The sequence below is a fragment of the Alexandromys fortis genome, unplaced genomic scaffold (assembly GCF_014885135.2).
Source record: "Alexandromys fortis isolate MF-2015 unplaced genomic scaffold, M_Fortis_MF-2015_v1.1 scaffold_72, whole genome shotgun sequence".
In the NCBI taxonomy this organism is placed as follows: Eukaryota; Metazoa; Chordata; class Mammalia; order Rodentia; family Cricetidae; genus Alexandromys; species Alexandromys fortis.
In genome coordinates, this window is record NW_026067969.1 from 1,845,643 (window position 1) to 1,864,701 (window position 19,059).

Sequence of the window (19,059 nt, forward strand, 5' to 3'; positions counted from 1 at the left end):
CCCCCCTCCGCCTCCCCTTTCCCTCCCCCTCCCCCAATCCATTCCCCCTCCCTCGTCAGCCCAAAGAGCAATCAGGGCTCTCCGTCCCGTGGGAACCTGGTCTTTCATATCTACACGCTGGAGGTGAAGCTGACTTGGCTCTGAAGAGGTCTCAGGGCTCAGGCTAGTATCCAGTCTACCTGGGTCCCTCTAGTAACTGGTCCAGCCATAGGGCCCTCTGTCCTCACCTCATGGCTGTCTCACAGTGACATCAAGTTCTCTCAGCATCAGGAGCTGCTCAACTGTTGGCCCCACTCTTTGCCTCCTGGTTTCCTGTACCCAGTCCTCTTCTCTGTCATTTCCTCTCCAAATTCCTGCTTGGATCCTTCCTGTTCCCTCACAGAGGAACAGGACCGAGTCACCCCAGGCCTCACTCAGTCCCTGAAGCTCTGGCCACAGGTCACAAGTGATGCAAAACAATGACGTGGACGGGTCCCATGAGCTAGAAACACGGTGGCAGCTGGTGCTGAGGCTGGCATGGCCTCTGTGCCAGTGTTGATAGGGCCATTGCCTTGATGAGTTTAGTCCTTAGAAAACTGGCAACCATAGGAGAAAAAGAGAGGCCCTGCACTTTGGGGCTGGCCACGCCCCGGCAGGGTGACCGGAAACTGCAGCTGCGCACACACAGTGAGAGCTCTTTTGTGCTGTCACCTGTAACTGGGCAATTCTGGAGCTCAGTCCTCTCTGGCCCCTGCTCTGCCCTCCTCTCTCATCCGCTCAAATGGAAAGGTTGACCTGCTCCTTCTGATGATTCTCCTCAGCATCCCCTGGGCAGTTGTGTGGGGTCTGATCAAGGTCTCTCCTAGAAGCCCNCGTTTTACCAATCTCAAAAGTTTCTCTTATTTCCAAAGCTGACCCTTGTACCTGAGCTTCTAATTCAGTTTTTCTGAGTTTATCCTGGATTTGCTTCTGTTTGTATCAGCCCCTCCCCACTTTTTTGGACAGAGTCTCAAGTAGCCCATACTGGCCTGGGATTCATTAAGTAGCTAAGGCTGATCTCGAATTTAGGATCCTCCTGCCTCACATCCTGGGTGCTAGGATTTCCTCCATTGAATTCTTTTTTTTTTTTTTTTGGTTTTTCGAGACAGGGTTTCTCTGTGGTTTTGGAGCCTGTCCTGGAACTAGGTCTTGTAGACCAGGCTGGTCTCAAACTCACAGAGATCCGCCTGCCTCTGTCTCCCGAGTGCCAAAGCTTCCACACAGAGAGGAAGGGCCAGATCTGACTTACTAGTATTCATGGGCCTAGGAGATGACACTTTGCTTCCTCTTTTATAAGGAAGCTTTGGGGATGGATCAGGAAGGAGCCACAGGGTGTTACCGGGTCTGAGATGCTTCTGATTAGCCTCACCTGGGGGATTGTGTGTGGCTCCGAGGTGCAGGGCAGCCTCTTGAGGGTTGACTGTTCTCTACTTCAAGATGGCACTCAAAGACACAGAATACACTCAGAAGACCAGCTAACTGCTGGGATCTGTGTTGTGTCCCGCACAAGTACACAGCACACATCTAATGAGTCCGGAAACTCGTGAGGACTCCTGGGTGATGGGTGTGAATTATGGGCCTGGGGACACATCAGTGAGCCCTGCTGTGCTACCCATGGGCCAGGCCAGCCACACTTGCTGATGGTCCCAAATTCTTGAATCCTTCCTTCCTTTCCCTGCCTTCCTCCATTACTTCTTGCCTGACTGCCCTCCTCTCTCCATCCCTCCCGCCTTCTTTTCCTTTCTGTCACCCACTCCTCCCCGAGACAGGATTTTTCAGGTTGTCTTGGAACTTGCATTGTAGACCAGGCTGGCCTCGAACTCACTGAAATTTGCCTGCTTCTGTCCCTGGGATTAAAAGCGTGCACCACCACCACCTGACTCCACCCTATACCCCCAGAGGGTTGCTCTGTGAAACAGTCTTGGGTGTCCTGGAACTCACTCTGTAGACCAGGCTGGCCTTAAACTCACAGAGATCCGCCTGCCTCTGCCTCCCAAGTGCTGGGATTAAAGGAGTGCACCACCACACCAGGCTCCTTCCTGTTTTTGACACAATGTCTCACATAACCCAGACTACCTTTAACTTGCTAAGTGGTTGAGGATGACTTGAACTTCTAATCTTTCAGCCTCTACCTTCCAAGCGCTAGGATTAGAGGAATGTACGATCAGGCATGGTCCAAATCCTTGAATCTTCACAGTATGTGTGAGTATGGGCCCATCTCCACTGTCCAGAGGGGAATTGAGACATCAGAAGTTAGAAAATGTTCCCTAGTCACATGACTGCAATGGCGGGCCTAGGAAGGGGCCTTGGAGGTACATCTGGGCAGCAGAGGTCTGAAGAAGCCCTCTTGACCTGCTGAGCATTGGCCATGTTCATCAGTGAGAACTGTTTTCACAAAAGGTCTGGAAGGAACAACAAGAGCTGATGTCGCTTCTTGTTTCACTCCAGCTCTAAGGCCCAAAAGATCCGGGTGCCCAGCATATCATTTGTTCTAGTGTTTGTGGTTGAGCTAGATCCCGTGCCAGCAGAGGCTCCTGCCTTGCTCCGGAGCTGCGAACACGTCTGGAGCTGTCTCCAGATGACAGAACCAGAAGGAGAAACTGCTGAAGCCCCCCCATCCGCAGAAGTGCAGCCAGCCAGTCCAGAACCAACCCCAACACCTACTCCAGATTCAGACAGTAGCATTGCCCAGGCCGACCATAGCTCAAGGCTGGCTGTTAACTCTGCATCGAGAGCCAGTTCCCTAGCCAGCTACAGCAGAGGCGCTGTGCTGGATCAGGGGTCAATCTCAACCGCAACGAGGTCTCTAAAGCCAGGACTAGAAGGGTCTGGGCCGCCACCTCTGCCTGCAAATCCAGCTTTATCACAGACTCCTTTCAAAGAAAGCTCTCTCATCATCCAGCACCGCCTTTAGATGCAGAAACTCCTCAGAGCTCCAGAGAGAGACCCCATGTGAGACTCCGAGCTACCAGGAGCCGCAGAAGCACTTCTAGTTCCGGTTCCAGAGCTAGACACAGCTCTGGGAGCCTCTTAGGAGCCAGTGTTGTCTGCACAGAGCCAGTTCCAGTCAAGGGCCTGTGGCAGGCTATAGCCAGATCAGCCTCCACGTCGGAGCAGAGTCCCGCCCTACACCACAGTCTAAAGAACTGGTTCCTTCCCGGTTTCTTGAGGTGTTTGACAAACCATCCACGCTCCCTCTTCAAGTGTTTGCTAAGAATAAGCTGTTTTGGCCAGCTGGCTTAGGCTTTTATTTATTGAAGACTTTTGAGTTACAAAACTCTTTCCTTGTTATAAGACATATTGTTCAGGACATATTTCTCCATGACAAAGAACCACAAGATGTCGACACAAAATACTTGGTGGGTAAATATCATCTATCTATTATACAAATAGATTTATATAAATGAAGCATTGAGAGGGACTTATTTCAAAGAAATGGCTCTTAAAGTACATAATGGCTAACCTTTTCAAAGGTTTATTCATTTTTATTTTATGTGTATGCGTGTTTAGCCTGCATGTATGTCTGTGCACCATGTGTGTGCAGGGCCCATGGAGGTCAGAAGAGGACATCAGATCCCCTGGAACTGGAGTCACAGGTGGTTAGGAACCGCTCTGTGGATACTGGGACCAGGATCCAGGTCCTTTGCAAGAGCAGCCAGTGCTTTGAACCATGGAGCCATCTCTCTCCAGCCCCCAGTGACAGATAATCTCGACTGTCAGCTGGGCTGGGGGAAGACATTTAGGAGAGTAATACAATACTTCTCCGAGTATGTTAGCAAGGGTGTTTCCTAAGAGGATCAGATCACGAGGACCCTCACCCGATCAATGTTTTAATCCATTAATGGATTCTAAATTTGGAGAGACTATTGGGAGACATCCAGCTGCAGGGTAGGGCTTTGTTGGAGGAACTGGGCCGATAAGAGGGCATGACCTTGAAAGGTATATCTTGGCTCTAAATTACCCTCCCTCCACTTCCTGGCTATCATAAAACATGCAATCTGTGCTACACAAGCAAAGGGTCCCACAAGCCGTTTCTCAGGGATTCTCACAATCCATCAGGCTCGCTTGGCAACAAATAGCCATTTAACAGATGATTACACCAAGGCTCAGAACTGAGCAGGACCAGGGCCCTGTGTCTGTAGTTGGCTTCAGGGCTCCTTGCTAACCTCTGTGTCCACTGAGTTCTCTCTGAGGCTGGGGTCCTGGATCCTGTACCCTAGGGACTGCACCCTCATATCTGGTACCCTTTTTGCCTAGGCTGGGATGGACGTGAGAGGGGTTGGTCCCAGGCCATGGCCTCTCCATGTTCAGGAACCTGTCTCTTTGGGCTCACAGACTACAACGCTCAGGGGCCCTCTTGAAGCATCTGAATGCAGCCTCCTTTAGTGGGCCTCGTGGGTTTCATAGGCTCTAGGTTGAAATCCTGGCTCTGACACTCTGCAGGACAGAAACTCAGTTCCTTGTGGAGTCCTTGCTTCCCTCTGAAACCTCCTGAGTTGGGGCTTCTACTGTCCACTCTAATTTTCTCTCAGAATTCTTATATTCTAAGTGCCCTTCAGAATCACCCATTAAACTCTGCTTCTAGTATTTAAAGCCTTTTCACACCCAAGGTTCCAAACTTTGACACATTCTTGCTGCAAACAAGTTCCAAAGGCCTAGAAAACAGAAGGTCATCTTTTTTTTAATTGAGCTACACATTTTTCTCTGCTCCCCTCCTTTACTCTCCCCTCTTCTTGAACCCTCTCCCATGATCCCCATGCACCCAATTTACTCAGAAGATCTTGTCTTTTTTTTTAATTTTTATTTTTTACTTCCAATGTATGTCTCTCTTAGGATCCTCATTGTTGTCTAGGTTCTCTGGGATTGTGATTTGTAGGCTTTTTTTTTTTGCTCTATGTTTAAAAACCACTTATGAGCGAGTACTTATGATAACTGTTTTTCTGGGTCTGGGTTACTTCACTCAGTATGATGTTTTCTAGCTCCATCCATTTGCCTGCAAGATGTCGTTATTTTTTCTGCTGTATAATATTCCGTCGTGTAAAATGTATCACATTTTCCTTATCCATTCTTCGGTTGAGGGACATTTAGGTTGTTTCCAGGTTCTGGCTATGACAAACAATGCTGCTATGAACATAGTTGAACACATGTTCTTGTGGCAAGATTGAGCATCCTTTGGCTATATACCCAAAAGTGGTATTGCTGGGTCTTGAGGAGGGCTGTTTCCTAGTTTTCTGAGAAATCACCACACTGATATCCAAAGAGGTTGTACCAGCTTGCACTCCCACCAGCAATTCGGGAGTGTTCCCTTTACTCCACAACCTCTCAAGCATAAGTTGTCATCAGTGTTTTTGATCTTGACCATTGTTACAGGTGTAAGATGGAATCTCAGAGTTGTTTTGATTTGCATTTCTCTGATGACTAAGGATGTTGAACATTTCCTTAAGTGTCTTTTAGCCATTTTAGATTCCTCTATTGAGAGTTCTCTGTTTAGGTCNCCCCCCCCCCCCCCCGCACCAGGCCTGCCTGGCTTTATTTTGATGGAGAAGGACTGGTCCTCCTGACCATCAGGTGTCTCAGCCCCTTCCAGCCTGCACTGAGACCCTAGCCATGCCCCCTACCTCTGTTTTCACGTTAGCTCCAGACTTGGACCCCTTTTCCTGGCTTCTGTCACCGCTACCCTCTCAGGGACAACTCTCTTCTTCAGATTTTAGGAAAGTGGTACATAAGAAGCTGGGCAGGAAATATGCCGATTACTTCGTGGAAGTGGAGTGATCCGCTGCCTCCTTTCTCATTTGAAAGAAACCAGCTTGGTGAATTGGAGTTCAGGATGAACCTCACGTAAGTAGCTTGGCTGCAGATTCCCCTCTCCGCTGTGGTGTTGTCTGACCCCAACCCTCCCTTTCCACATGTTCCCTGTCTAAAGCCAGTCTCTATACAACCATGTGGAATCCTCTTGTATTATCTTAGCAAGCTGACAGACGACCCCCATAACCAAGAGAATGATTCTCACGTTAACATGATGCTGGAACCAGAAGGCTCCTGGAGCCAACTTGCTGTGTTCTAGGCTTTGCCCATTGGAATGAGGTAGCCACTGCTGGATGGCTCCAGAGAGGCCACCATGGGCTGCATGGGTTCTTGCTGGTGCCTGTGCTTCTGTTAGGTGCTTTGCTGACTGGCTCCAGCCATCTGTGCCTGTCACAGGGACCCTCTGTTGCCGTCCTCAGCATCTCTTGGTAGCAGTAGGCTCCAGGCTTTGGGCACCTGAGTGTGCATCTCCTGGGCCCTCTGCCACAGAGCTGAAGAGTCCTGGCTTGTGGGAGGTTTCATGCATCAGGAGGTAGTAGGAGGTGACCTCATGGCTCTGGCCCCATGACTGGAAGTAGGGAAGAGCTATGGATGCCCTGGGGAAAACCATTCTTGGACCTTGCATTCTAGGAAACCCATTGGCTGCATTCCGTTCAAGCTGGCCCTGTATGAGGGAGAGGACCTGGGCATGTTCTTTACCTGTAAGTAGCTAGGGTCCAGTTCGTATTTCAGTAAAAGTCCAAAGGGAGACCTGCTGGTCACATGGCTGTATTGCCCACAGGGTGGAGACACACCATCCATATCCACGTCCTGCCCGGGAAGAACTTTGCCATTGCCTACTTCAGGGGCAAAATGAACTATCAGTACTACCAGATCATGATGCTCATGGGTGCGTTCCAGATGCTTCTGTGTTTGAGCATAGACTCCTGAGCATAGGCATGAACCAGGTCTATGTCTTCCTACCTTGCTTGCTCCATTCTTCTCCTGGGGAGCCATTCATGAGCCTCCTGGACTCTCCAGCAGGGGGATTTGTAAGCGCTTGACCTTTTTTTTTTTAATCTTAATTTCTCATACAACCAATCCTAGTATCAGAATTCATGTCTAGTGCTAGTAACCAGCTAGTCTCTGGTTACTCCCTTCTCCCATTGGTCAGCCTTTGCAAGGCTCTGCTCTAAACAGGGTTCTGATTGGAGCCCGTTTGTCACTGGGGACATCCGGCCACATGTGCACTTGCCACGGTGGGAGGGATTGCTGTATTCAGAGAATACTGCAGGATAATCCTGCTGGGTATAGGATGCCTCCCACCCCCACCAAGGAAAGGCCTCTTTTCCAAGGTCAGCAGTGCCAGGTGGAGCCGTGACCTCCACGTGCCCACACTCTCAACCCCGAGAGTTGAGTTCTCTCCTGTAGTTCTCACCACACGTGTCACCTCTGCCAGCATTCTCCAGCCCTGCACTCGTGGTCCTTTCTCCCACGGGGTGGCACTGGGCTGCCCCCTTCTCTTCCACCCTGCGCTTCTCCTCCCATGCTGGCCCCATTGAACCCACCAATTGGAGGCACTGGGCATAAACGTCCCTCAAAGTGCCCTGTGCAGGGTCTTAGGCTACAGCAGGGGCTGAATCACCCTGCCCTTTTGCTCACAGATAAGAACTTCAGAGGCTCGTGGAGCTGCCTGAATTCTCCTTGGTATCCTGAGGTCACTGCTCACTACCCCGGTAGACAGGACTTCTCATGTTCTTTCCTCTTTCTGGCCATCATGATATCACTGGAGGCACAAGGTTTTCTGGTAAAGCTGTACCATGGGAAAGTGCCTTGAGCTGGATTTTTTTTTTTTGAGACCAGGTTTCTCTATGTAGCTTTGGAGTCTGTGCTGGAACACGCTCTGTAGCCCAGGCTGGCCTTGAACTCACAGAGCTCTGCTTGTCTTTGCCTCCCAAGTACTGGGATTGAAGGTGTGTGCCACCAGCTCCTGGCTTTGGGTTGAATTTTGAAGTGACGTGCATGTGTCCTGTCAGGAGGGACATCTGAGATACAGTACCCCAGAGGAGAGGCCTGAACCAAGGACCCACTAGGGGCCCTAGAGGAGATCAGTGCATACAGGGACCCTTCTGCTGCAGGATAAGCCTTTAATAGGTGGGGACAGATTTATAGCCTAGGCTGGAAGATGGGGTTCCACTAGGAGGGGCTGGGGCCTGGTTTTGAGGGAGGACAATCTGAGCACTAAACCATTTCTTTGTCTTCTCACCTGATGGTCCTTCAGTTATGGAGCTCAGGGCTATGTCCTTGAGGGACTGAGACAATGTGGGGCAGGGCATCCCTGAATCTGGGAAGAGTGGCTGTGCAGAGACTCCTACATCTGTCCCCTGCTCACCAGGTCTTGGAGTGTGGCAGGCCTGTCCTGTGGAGCCTTAGACGGGCGCTCTCTTGGGGCTTTCAGTTCCCCAGCTGTTCCTTCAGCCTAGTGACTGGTGTCCCCAGTAAGAGACAGGGTGATTGTGCCTGAAGGCTGCCCCTTAGGTCTGGGTTGAGGAGACCCCACCCTGGATACCCTTGGGAGAGTAGTTCTTGGGAGGAACTACCTGCCTTCCAGCCTGGAACGAGGCTCCTCCCCTCTTCTCCATGTGGGTTTGGGGGCCCTGCTTTCCTAGCACTCAGGGGAACCCCATGTGCCCTGCAGACCGCACCCTGGAAGCAGACCTAGATGCTGTGAGGATCTTCAAAGAGTTTGTGGAGAGTAAACTCCCCAAGACAGGGAAGATCATTACCCCTCCCCACGTTGGTAAGAAAAGGGTTCCTAACGTCCCATCTTCTCCATTCGCCTCCCAGGGCTTGTGCTCTGATATTTCTTCTGTAAAATGGTGACCATATGTTTTTCCTCATAGCTTACTCACATTTGCTCTGCCCTTTGTCCCTCTTGGTTCTATAGAAGCCTGTGATTTAGCCCAAGATTCCTAGTGCACAGATAGCGTGCTGCAAAGTCCACGCAGGAAGTGGGAGGTGGAACCCTGGCTGACCTCTGCTCCTGCAGGCGGAACTCACAGTGCCAAAGAGCCCAGAGCCCAGCGTCTACACCTCCAAGAATCTTCATTCAATAAAGTTGGTGGATGTCCACTGATCATGTGTCTCCCGGGGTACAGTGGGCCCCAGTTTTGTGTCCATCACGTGTGGGTAGATGCTCAACCGTGACTGTGATCATCAGGAAGGAAGGACTTTGATTTACACTCACAGGTCCCCAAACAGGTGCCATGTCTCAGCACATATGGCCACAGCAGGGGACAAACCGGGCAGATGGAGAGAGGAGTGGAGGCAGAGCCTGCCTGTTGGTTGGCGGTGGAGGAAGGGGTGGCAGGGTACAGTGAGGCAGAGGTAGGTTGGCTAATGGAGGGCACTGCAGAGCTGGGACCTCAGGATGTCCCTAGTGGTTGGGCACTGGTGAAGGATGGAGCAAGGCGGATGTGGGTTCTGTGCACAGGGATGGCAGGCCTTGCAGGCAAGGGACTCACTGGCTCTAGAAATTAACCGTATGGGTGTGAGATCCTCCATGGTCAGAGAGACCCAGAGATCCCAGAGACAAGAGCTCCAAAAATTCAGAAAATAGAAAACACACACACACACACACACACACACACACACACACGGCTCGGTCCTGGCTATACAAGATGAGAAACTGATTGATATCTTCACAGTTGTTCCCACAAATATGCCCTGTGTTTTCACGCCTTTCTCCTGGGCACAGCCAGGCTACATTCAGTGGCTACCCAGAACTCCTGAGAATGTCTGCCCAGCACCAGGGAAAGGAGTACGACAGAAGGACCCTGGACTAGCTTTGCTTGACCTGGGAATGAGGTTCCTTTGGGGGCAGTGCCTTGTACAGTTGGGGCCATTTAAGAAGCAGCTGCAGTGAACTTGCTTGTGTAGAGGAGGGAGGACCTCCGAGGACCAGGACGGACCGTGGGTGAGCATATCCATCGTAGTGGTATTAAGTAAATAAAGCTTGCCTGAAGATCAGAGAGTAAAACAGCCCCACTGGTCAGCCTTACATACACACCAGGCAGTGGTGACACACAGTTTTAATCCCAGTAGCCACACTAGTTAGCCGTAGAAGTCAGGCGGGAGTGCTGTAGTGGTGCATGCCTTTAACCCTAGCCCCAGAGAGGATTATAAGACGGAGGAGACAGCTCACGGACACAGTCTCATTCAAAGGATTCCTGGAGGCAGGATCGCCATTTCGGGATGAAGTCGAGGTAAGAGCTGTTTTGCTTTTCTGACCTTCAGGTAGAACCCCTATCTCTGGGTTTTTATTAATTATGCTATAGTCCATGGGCCAATCTGGAAAGGGACTAGACTCGGAGAGAGGAGTCTCCTCCTCCTCCCACTGTGTTGTCCTCTCCCGCTGCTGGTCCCGAAGAGCGAGCGGAACTGTGAGGCAGGGTGTCCTCGAGTCCAAGATGGATCCGTGTAGTGAATTCTGCACCCTTGCCTTGACACAGATACAAATCTCCACCCTAGAAATAAAATTTCCATGTTTGGGGGGTTGGAGAGATGGCTCAGTGATTAGGAGCACATGCTGCTTTCCCAGAGGATCCGGGTTCAATTCCCAGCACCCACATACAGCTCACAACTGTCTGTAAGTCCAAGATCTGACACCCTCTCACAAACATACATACAGGCAAAACACTAATGCACATAAAGTAAAAATAAATAAATGTAATTAATTTTTTTGCCCTAGGTTTGAAACCTGTTGTTTTCCACTTAGCTGCTGGGGCAAGGGCGAGATGTTGACAGTAGGTGGCGCTGGAGCGCTGCAGGGACTCTGCTTTCTTGCCTTTTTATTTATTTATTTTTTTTGTCCTGTGGATTCTGGAGGGCAAGTGTCACTACTACATTCTCTTCACCCTGTCATTCCCCTCACCCAGTGTAGAATTGTCTCTGGTTCAGTTATTTCTACCTTCTCCAATGTGTTAGAAAAAAAAAAAAAAAACAACAACCTGGTCAGGCAGTGGTGGCTCATGCCTTGACTTTAATCCCAGCACTTGGGAGGCAGAGGCAGGTGGTCTACAAAGTGAGTTCCAGGACAGCCAGAGCTACACAGAGAAGCCCTGTCTCAAAAAACTGGAAAAAAAGGAAAGGAAAGGAAAGGAAAGAAGGAAGGAAGGAAGGAAGGAAGGAAGGAAGGAAGGAAGGGAAACCTGACTATATTCAAAGATGCCTTGAGTCGGTTTAGGTCCAACTACAAATGAACAGAAAACATCAGACCCCTGCGAATGCAGGCTAGTCTAGCTACCTCTCTCCCCAGATCTGGCAAGCTACCCTGACACACCCAAACTCTATGTTTAGAGTGGAAAATCGCTAACTTGTAAACTTGCCTGGACTCTGCTGGGATCATTCTTTGGTCTGTTGTTGGTTCCTGATTTGGGATGAACAGAGAAAAGTCGCACCTAGCAGCCTGTCTCCCAGGTGACCCTCGAGCTCATCAGGCTGACAGTGGAGATGCACCATCACATCCCGTCTAGGAACCTCAGCTAATCTTTCCTCATGCTGCATTCACATGTAAGCAAGGTTCATAACCTTGTCTGCGAGGCCCTAGCCCTGTGCAGACTCAGACCAGGTCCCTGCAGAGCGGCTCCTTTCTCTTCCTGTAGTCTCTTCCTTCTCCTTCTGTTTCTGTCCTGCCCCAGGAGGCATGGAGAGTTCCCTCAGGTGAGAGCTGAGGTCTGGACATAGACAGGCAGCTCTGGGGTGTCCTTCAGCACCAGGGCTGATCCTGGCTCCTGGGGAGAACGAGAACACAAGGGGCCCTTATGTTATGCATTCTCCTGGCTCCAGATTCCTAGGTGGGGCACTTCCTACTCTGAGAACATTCTCAGCAGACAAGGANTGGACTTGAGTTTTGTGCATGGTGATAGATATGGGTCTATTTTCATTCTTGTACATGTTGATATCCAGTTATGCCAGCACCATCACAAAGATCCTCTTTAGCACAGCTGTGACCTCACTTCTTTTTTAAAAATTTATTTTATTTTTATGTGTATGAATATTTTGCCTGCATGTTTGTTTGCATACTACTTGTGTGTCTGGTGTTTGCAGAGGCCAGAAGAGGACATCAGATTCCCTGGAACTGGGGTTACAGACAGGTTTTTGCTGTCATGTTGAGGCTGGAAATCGAACCTGGCTCACTGAAGAGCAGTCAAGGTTCTTACCTTGGCCTCACTTCTTGTTACTAATCCTTTTGATCTTAATTTTTTCATCGTGGTTCGTGGTTTCCTTTTCTGTTGCTGATAAAATACCCCATACGAAAGCAGGTTAAGGGAGACAGCATTTGGTTTGCAGTTTGAGGTTGAGGCTCTCCGTAGCAGGGAGGTCACTGCAGCAGGAGCTTGAAGCATCTGATGACATTGCATCCACAGTCAAGGACCAGGGAGTGATGGATAATGGTGCTCGGTTTAGTCTCTACCTTTTACAGCCAGGGTCCCAGCACAGGGAATGGTGCCACCCACAGTGAGCTGGGTGGGTTTTTCTATTTCAGCTAACCTAGTCAAGACGAGCCCTAGGGCACACCCAGATGTCCATCTCATGGGTGACTTTAGATCTCATGCAGTTGCAAATTGAGATTGAATGTCACAACACCTAACTGAAGCAACTTAAAGTAGGAAGAGTTTCCTTTGGCTTATGATTCAAGGGAATACAGTCCAGTCGTGGTGCAGAAGGCATGACGGTAGGACTAGGAGGCAGCTGGTCACATTGGCTTTATAGTCAGGAAGTAGAGGGAGATGGATGCTGGGACTCATCCTTTTCTGTTTAGTCCTGGACCTCAGGCCATGGGACTCAGGCGACCCTCACTCCGGGTAGGTCTTCCCACCTCAGTCAGCACAATCTAGGAACTGTCTCCAAGTTTGCTTTCATGGTGATTCTAAATCTCATCAAGCTGACAATCAGGATTAATTATCGTGGCTCTGGCGAGATGGCCCAGCAGTTAAGAGCACTGGCTGCTCCTCAGAGGACTTGAGTCAATTCCCATCCCCCAAATGGTGATAACTGCTGGTCTTCATGGACACCTACACACATGTGGCACACATACATAAATAAAAATCAATCTTCTTTTCTCACTTTATTTTATTTAAAAAGGACAAATTATCTTTTTTCATTTTACGTACCAATCCCAGTTCCCATTCTCTCCACTCCTCCCATCCCCCCCCTCCCCGCCCCACCAGAGAGGGTAAGGCACCTTGCTTCAAGGAAGGACCAAGCCCCTCCCTACTATATCCAGGCTGAACAGGACATCCATCCAAAGAGAATGAGTTCCAAAGAGCCAGTACAAGCAGCAGGGACAAACCCTAGTGCCACTGCAGTGGCCCCTTAGTCTGCCTCAGCCATACAATTGTCACCCACATTCAGAGGATCTAGCTTGATCCTATGCTGATTTCTTCCCTGTTTGGCCAGAGTTGATGAGCTAAAATAAATCTTAAAAAAATATTTTCACATGCTCGTGTTTATACAAATAACTCCATAGGTGACATTAAATGTACCCTATGGGTTTACATGGTGATGACACAAAAAACATCGTCAAAAAGGCCAAAGAAATGCTTGCCATAGCCACAGGAGGTGAGGGTGTATTTTGGCTGTAAGCAAGGTTCATAACATTGTCTGTGAGGCACTAGCCCTGTGCAGACTCAGACCAGGTCCCTGCAGAGCAGCTCCTTTCTCTTCCTGTAGTCTCTTCATTCTCCTTCTGTTTCTGTCCTGCCCCAGGAGGCATGGAGAGTTCCCTCAGGGTGAGAGCTGAGGTCTGGACATAGACAGGCAGCTCTGGGGTGTCCTTCAGCACCAGGGCTGATCCTGGCTCCTGGGGAGAACGAGAACACAAGGGGCCCTTATGTTATACATTCTCCTGGCTCCAGATTCCTAGGTGGGGCACTTCCTACTCTGAGAACATTCTCAGCAGACAAGGATCCTCAGAAGGGCCAAAGGCAGTTATGAGGTTAACCCCCCAAATTAGCTCCTTCATTCACATCCATCCAAAGAAAACTGCAATCTCCTGGACACAGTGGGGTGGACAATGATTTTGGTGTGTGTGTGTGGGAGGGCAGAATTCTGCTTCCAGGAGCAAACCACTCTGCACTGACTAGCAGCTAAAGCAGTGGCAGCAGCAGCAGGAGCAGCAACAGTAGTGGAGGTGGCAGCAGCAGCAGCAGCAGCAGCAGCAGCAGCAGCAGCAGCAGCCCCAGCAGCAGCAGCAGCAGCAGCCCCAGCAAGGCTAGGAGCACAGATCTAAGCTGGGACCATGTAGCTGCTGACATTCACCATGGGGCTGGCTTTGCTGTCTGTGGTTGGAGCCAGGATGCCTCTTCTGACTCCTGCCCGCGCTGAGCAGGTGATGGCCCTGGGGAGGGAGGACTGGGGTAGGCACCGGCTTCTGATGTCAGACTGTGGCCTGGGTGTGAGTCTCAAGCTTACTGATGGGAGCCACAGGTGATATTGAAAAGATATGCTCTCTTATGGCCTTGATGGGATATTTTGGGGTAGGAGTGGGGCTTGAGCGTGCATCCAAGGTCACAGTCACGCCTTTCTTCTCACTATAAGAACTTAGAAGTTAAGAGACTCTTTAGGGGGTTCTTGCTAGAATGGTCCCTGTCCTGGCTGTAGCCAACACTGATTTCCAAGAACAGGCTTCCTTCCTCTCAGTTTGTGGACTTTAGAGAAACTTCTTCATATTCTTCCAATAAGTTGGTTCCAGATTTTCATCCATTTCAAGGTCCCTGTAACTGTTGTGTATCTGTGGAGCTAGCACTAACTCCTGGTTGAGTTCAGGTGAACATTGATGAGTTCATTCCTTAGACGAGGTAGCACAAACTGGGGAAGGAAGCAGGGGCAGGAGTCTTAGGGCTTGTCACACCTTAGCAATTTGACTCAGTTGGTGGAGTCACATTTATCTCTGGTGGCCTCCTCGGCCCCGCCCACTCTGCCCTGTCGTCCTGCTCAACACTCTGAAATGAAAGGTCAACCCTGTCCTCCAGATGACATTCTGCAAACCCCTCTGAGTGGCTGTGCAGGGACCATGGTCAAAGTTCTCCCCAGGAAGTGTTTCCTCCCAGGAGGCATCAGTCCTGCCTGCCTGGTTCTAGGTACTGATGATGGAGAGGGACAGCCATGGCCAGGACTCCTGCCATCCCAGCATCTCAGACCTCCCCCCCCATTCCTGCACTGAGACCAGACCACATTCTCCCGACCACATTCTCCTCCTGCCTCTGACCCTTTTCCTGACTCCCTCCCTCCCTGCAATCGTGTGTCCTTGCGGCCTCCTACTCCAGCTTTTAGGGAAGTAGTACCTAAAGAGCTGGGCAGGTGACATGCCTATTCCCGAATGGAAATGGAGAGACCTGCTGCCTCCCTTCACTTTTGAAAGAAACAATTTCAAGGAGCTGGAGTTCAGGATGAACCTGACGTGAGTAGTCTCTGTGGAGCCAACCCTTTTGGCTGCTGCCAAGCAACTCCAACCCTTGCTACATACATACTGTCTGACCTCAGCTAGTCACTCAAGGACTATGGCATCCTTTTGTGTTGCCTTGACAACACATCAGTTGATCTCACTAACCATGGGAAGGATGCTCTCAGGACATCCCACCTGCTGTGTCCTGTGCCAGTGTTCAATAGGATAAGAGGAGAGGAGTTTTCCAGCACAGCATTGCTTGCTTCTCCAGAATTAGGAGTAAGGAAGGACTGTGGATGCCTTGGGGAAAGCCACACTTGTACCCTGCACTCTAGGAAACCCATTGGCTGCATTCAGTTCAAGCTGGTTCTGTATGAGGGAGAGGACCTGGGCACATTCTTCACCTGTAAGTAGCTAGAGTCCAGTTCTTATTTCAATAAAGGCCCAAAAGGGAGACCTGCTAGTCACATGGCTGTGTTGCCCACAGGGTGGAGGCATGTCATCTACATCCACTTCCTGCCGGGGAAGAACTTCGCCATCGCCTACTTCAGGGGCAAAATGAACTATCAGTACTACCAGATCATGATGCTCATGGGTGCGTTCCAGATGCTTCTGTGTTTGAGCATAGACTCCTGGGCACAAGGATGTACCAGGTCCATTTCTTCCTGCCTAGCTTGCTTCATTCCCTGCCCCCTCCTTTGGAGCCATTCCTGCACTTCCCGGATTTGGTGCTGTGGGTTGTAAGTCCTTGGTCACCTCATTTTCAGCTCTCCCATGATCCGTCACTGTGACTGTTGTCTTAGGTCTGTTTTGATCCATCAGCGTCTCATCGCCTCCTGCATCCCTGACTCACTCAGTTTTTGGAATGGTCCTGCAGGGATCTGGTTGAGGCTCATTTGGCCCCAGGGACACTGGGACATTTGAAATCCATCTAGACATCTGAAGGCATGCACAGTTGCCATGGTGGAAGGGGAGGAGATAAGGCATCCAGACGGTGGATCTTGGCACATTGTCCAGTGCCTTGCTTGACACAGCCTGCTCCCAGGGAGAGCACTCTTTTCCAAAGGTTGATAGGGCTAATCTGGGAGAGCCGCATGTCTGTCCTGAGCCACACAACTCTCACCAGACTTTTAGCCTCTGTCCGTGTTCTCCAGTGTTGGGCCCTGGACCTTCATGATGTATAACGTCACAGGGCTGCCTCCCTGGCTCTGTCCAGAAGTCTTTGTTCGTCTCCCAGAGCTACTTCTTGTCTTCAACCTCATGGAGGCTTTGGGCCCACAGGTCCCAATTAGGAGCAATGTGGGGTCTTGGTATGGATCAGGAGGATAAGGACAGAAACACATACCCACTTGCATTGCCTTAAGATTATGAAAAGAAACATGGGATGGATTTGGAGGTGATGCAGATAGCTCTGGACAGGTGGTACTTCCTCTGAGACTCAGTATTCCAGGGGAGAGAGGCCAGGGATCTGCCAGGAGACCCTGGGGGGAACGGAAGATATCACTCTGTATGATGAGCCTTTTTTGGATGGGGGATAGGCTCCTATGGCCCAGAAGATGGGGGTTCCACTAGAAGGGGTTATGGCCTGATTTGAGAAAAGGAGTCACAGATGCCTTGGCTCTTTCTAGTCTCACCTGGTACACCTTCAGTTCTGGAGTGTAGGCCTTCTCTCCTGGAGTCGTGGGAGCTGGGTGGGGCAGGGCATCTCTAAACCCAGGAAGAGTGGCTGTGCTGAGAATCCTACATCTGTCCCCTGCTCACCAGGTCTTGGAGTGTGGCAGGCCTGTCCTATGGAGCCTTAGACCGGCGTTCTCTTTGGGGTTTCAGTCCCCCAGCTGTTCCTTCAGACTAGTGACTGGCATCCCCAGTAAGAGGCAGGGCGATTGTGCCTGAAGGCTGCCCCTTAGGTCTGGGTTGAGGAGACCCCACCCCTGGATACCCTTGGGAGAGTAGTTCTTGGGAGGAACTACCTGCCTTCCAGCCTGGAACGAGGCTCCTCCCCTCTTCTCTGTGTGGGTTTGGGGCCCTGCCTTCCTAACTCAGGGGAACCCCATCTGCCCTGAAGGCCGCACCCTGAATCCAAACAGAGTCTCTGAGGATCTTCAAGGAGTTCGTGAGGAGTAAAATGGGACAAACAGCGAAGACGAAGAAGCCTCCCCATGCTGGTAATGAGTTGTCCCTTATTTCCATCCCGAGCTCACAGGTTCTCTGTATGGCGGTGACTACACAAAGCCTATCTAACCCTCATCTCCTTCTGGGTCTATAGAAGCCTGTGAGTTGCCCCAAGATTCCTAGCGCAGGAGTTGCGCGCTACAGAGACTGCGCAGATGCAGGAGTGGAGGTCCTTACCGCTCTCTTTATCTTGGCCAAATTGAGACTGCGCAGATGCAGGAGTGGGGATCCTCACCGCTCTCTTCATCTTGGCCAGACTGCTTAGTGTCAAGAAAGGAAAAGGGAGGACCCAGAGCCTACACCTCTTTCCCAACAGGCCTTGGTTTTAAATAAAGCTGGTCAGTGGACCCTGGCCATAACATCGGATGGGCCCAGGCTTAATTTTTTAACTTGAAAATTTTTATTTATTTGCATTTCATGTACGTGGATGCATACCTGTATGTGGGTACATGTGTGATTTGTGTGTGTGTGCCTATGTAGAGGCCAGAGGTCACCTTTAGGTACTGTTTTTCAGGTGCTGTTCACTTTAAAAATGACCTATTTTATTTTACTTATCTGTATTTCTGTGTCCGTATGAATGCATGCACATGACCGCAGAGGTCAGAGGAGACTATTAGATTCCCTGGAACTGGATTCCAGGCAGTTGTGCGCTGCCTGATATGGGTGCCGGGAACCAAACTGGGGTTCTCTGGAAGAGCAGAGCTGAGTCAAGCTGTCTCTTCGGCCCCCACTTTGATTTTTGAGACAGGGTCTCTCACTGGCTTGGAGCTCACCAATTCGGCTAAGTTTTCTGGGTAGTAAGCCTTAGGGACCCTTCATCCCTGCCACCCTAGCATTGGACTAGGTGTGCCTGTTCCCCTGCCTGATGGTTTATGTGAATTCTGGGACTGGAGTCCAGTTCCCCATGCTTCTGAGCGAGCCCTTTACTGGGACGTTCCTTCAGCCTCCCTGACTCCACTTTTAAAAGTGTAGACAAACACCCGGTTGTGAACATGGTCATGGACTAGGAAGGGAGGACTTCCCTTCACGCTCTCTGGTCCTCCTCACATAGGTGGCATGCCACAGCACACAAAGCCACAGGGCTCAGTCTGGGAAGACCGAGATCAGGATGGGGTTGGAGCCTGCGTGGTGGCTGGTGAGGGAAGCCGAGGGTGAGCAGTGTCCTGGGGAGTGGGTGTAGGTGGCTGGTGTGGGTTACTGCAAAGCTTGGGCTCTTGGGATGCCCCTACTGGACTGACACCTGGTGAGGAATGGCGGCCCAGATGTGAGGCCACGGAGGAGGGTGGGTGTGGGCTCTGTGCACAATGAAGGCGGGGCTTGCCGAGGAATGAGTGAACTTTGGAGGATGTGTCCATCTGGGGACCGGTTACCAAAAGACTAGAATTACCAAAATGTAAAGCAATAAGTAGACACAAACACATGTAAACATACACAGAACCGTAAAAGTATAAGAAATAGAAAAACATAAGCCAAAATCAAACAAATAAAAAAAAAAAAAAAAAAAACACGATGAAGTCAGATTCAGGGGGAAGAGGTAGAAAGTCCATTTTCCCACAGAGAAGTCCCATAAATGGTGTCCAGTTGGTCCATATACTGAAAAAAGGAACTCTGGCCAGCCTGGGCCTGGCAAACATGGC

At 50.4% G+C, this 19,059-nt stretch overlaps 1 protein-coding gene and 1 pseudogene across 1 annotated transcript; both read left to right on the top strand.

The window, feature by feature from the left end:
• The first annotated feature begins 2,302 nt into the window (after nt 1–2,302).
• Nucleotides 2,303–8,778, top strand: LOC126509330 (uncharacterized). The gene is made up of 7 exons (XM_050155173.1): nt 2,303–2,349; nt 2,467–2,710; nt 5,723–5,856; nt 6,454–6,524; nt 6,605–6,712; nt 8,501–8,602; nt 8,750–8,778. The coding sequence occupies exons 1-7, from the start codon at nt 2,303–2,305 to the stop codon at nt 8,776–8,778; spliced, it is 735 nt and encodes a 244-aa protein (XP_050011130.1).
• A 5,326-nt stretch (nt 8,779–14,104) lies between these two features.
• On the top strand, nt 14,105–18,577 carry LOC126509331 (uncharacterized; annotated as a pseudogene).
• Nucleotides 18,578–19,059: the final 482 nt, after the last annotated feature.

Excerpts from the sequence above, each read along its gene's own strand:
- LOC126509330 (XM_050155173.1), top strand. The coding sequence starts at position 2,303 with ATGGCGGGCCTAGGAAGGGGCCTTGGAGGTACATCTGGGCAGCAGAG. Across the intron at positions 2,711-5,722 it reads CAGACAGTAGCATTGCCCAG|ATTTTAGGAAAGTGGTACAT; the intron begins GCCGACCATAGC and ends TCTCTTCTTCAG. Across the intron at positions 5,857-6,453 it reads GAGTTCAGGATGAACCTCAC|GAAACCCATTGGCTGCATTC; the intron begins GTAAGTAGCTTG and ends CTTGCATTCTAG.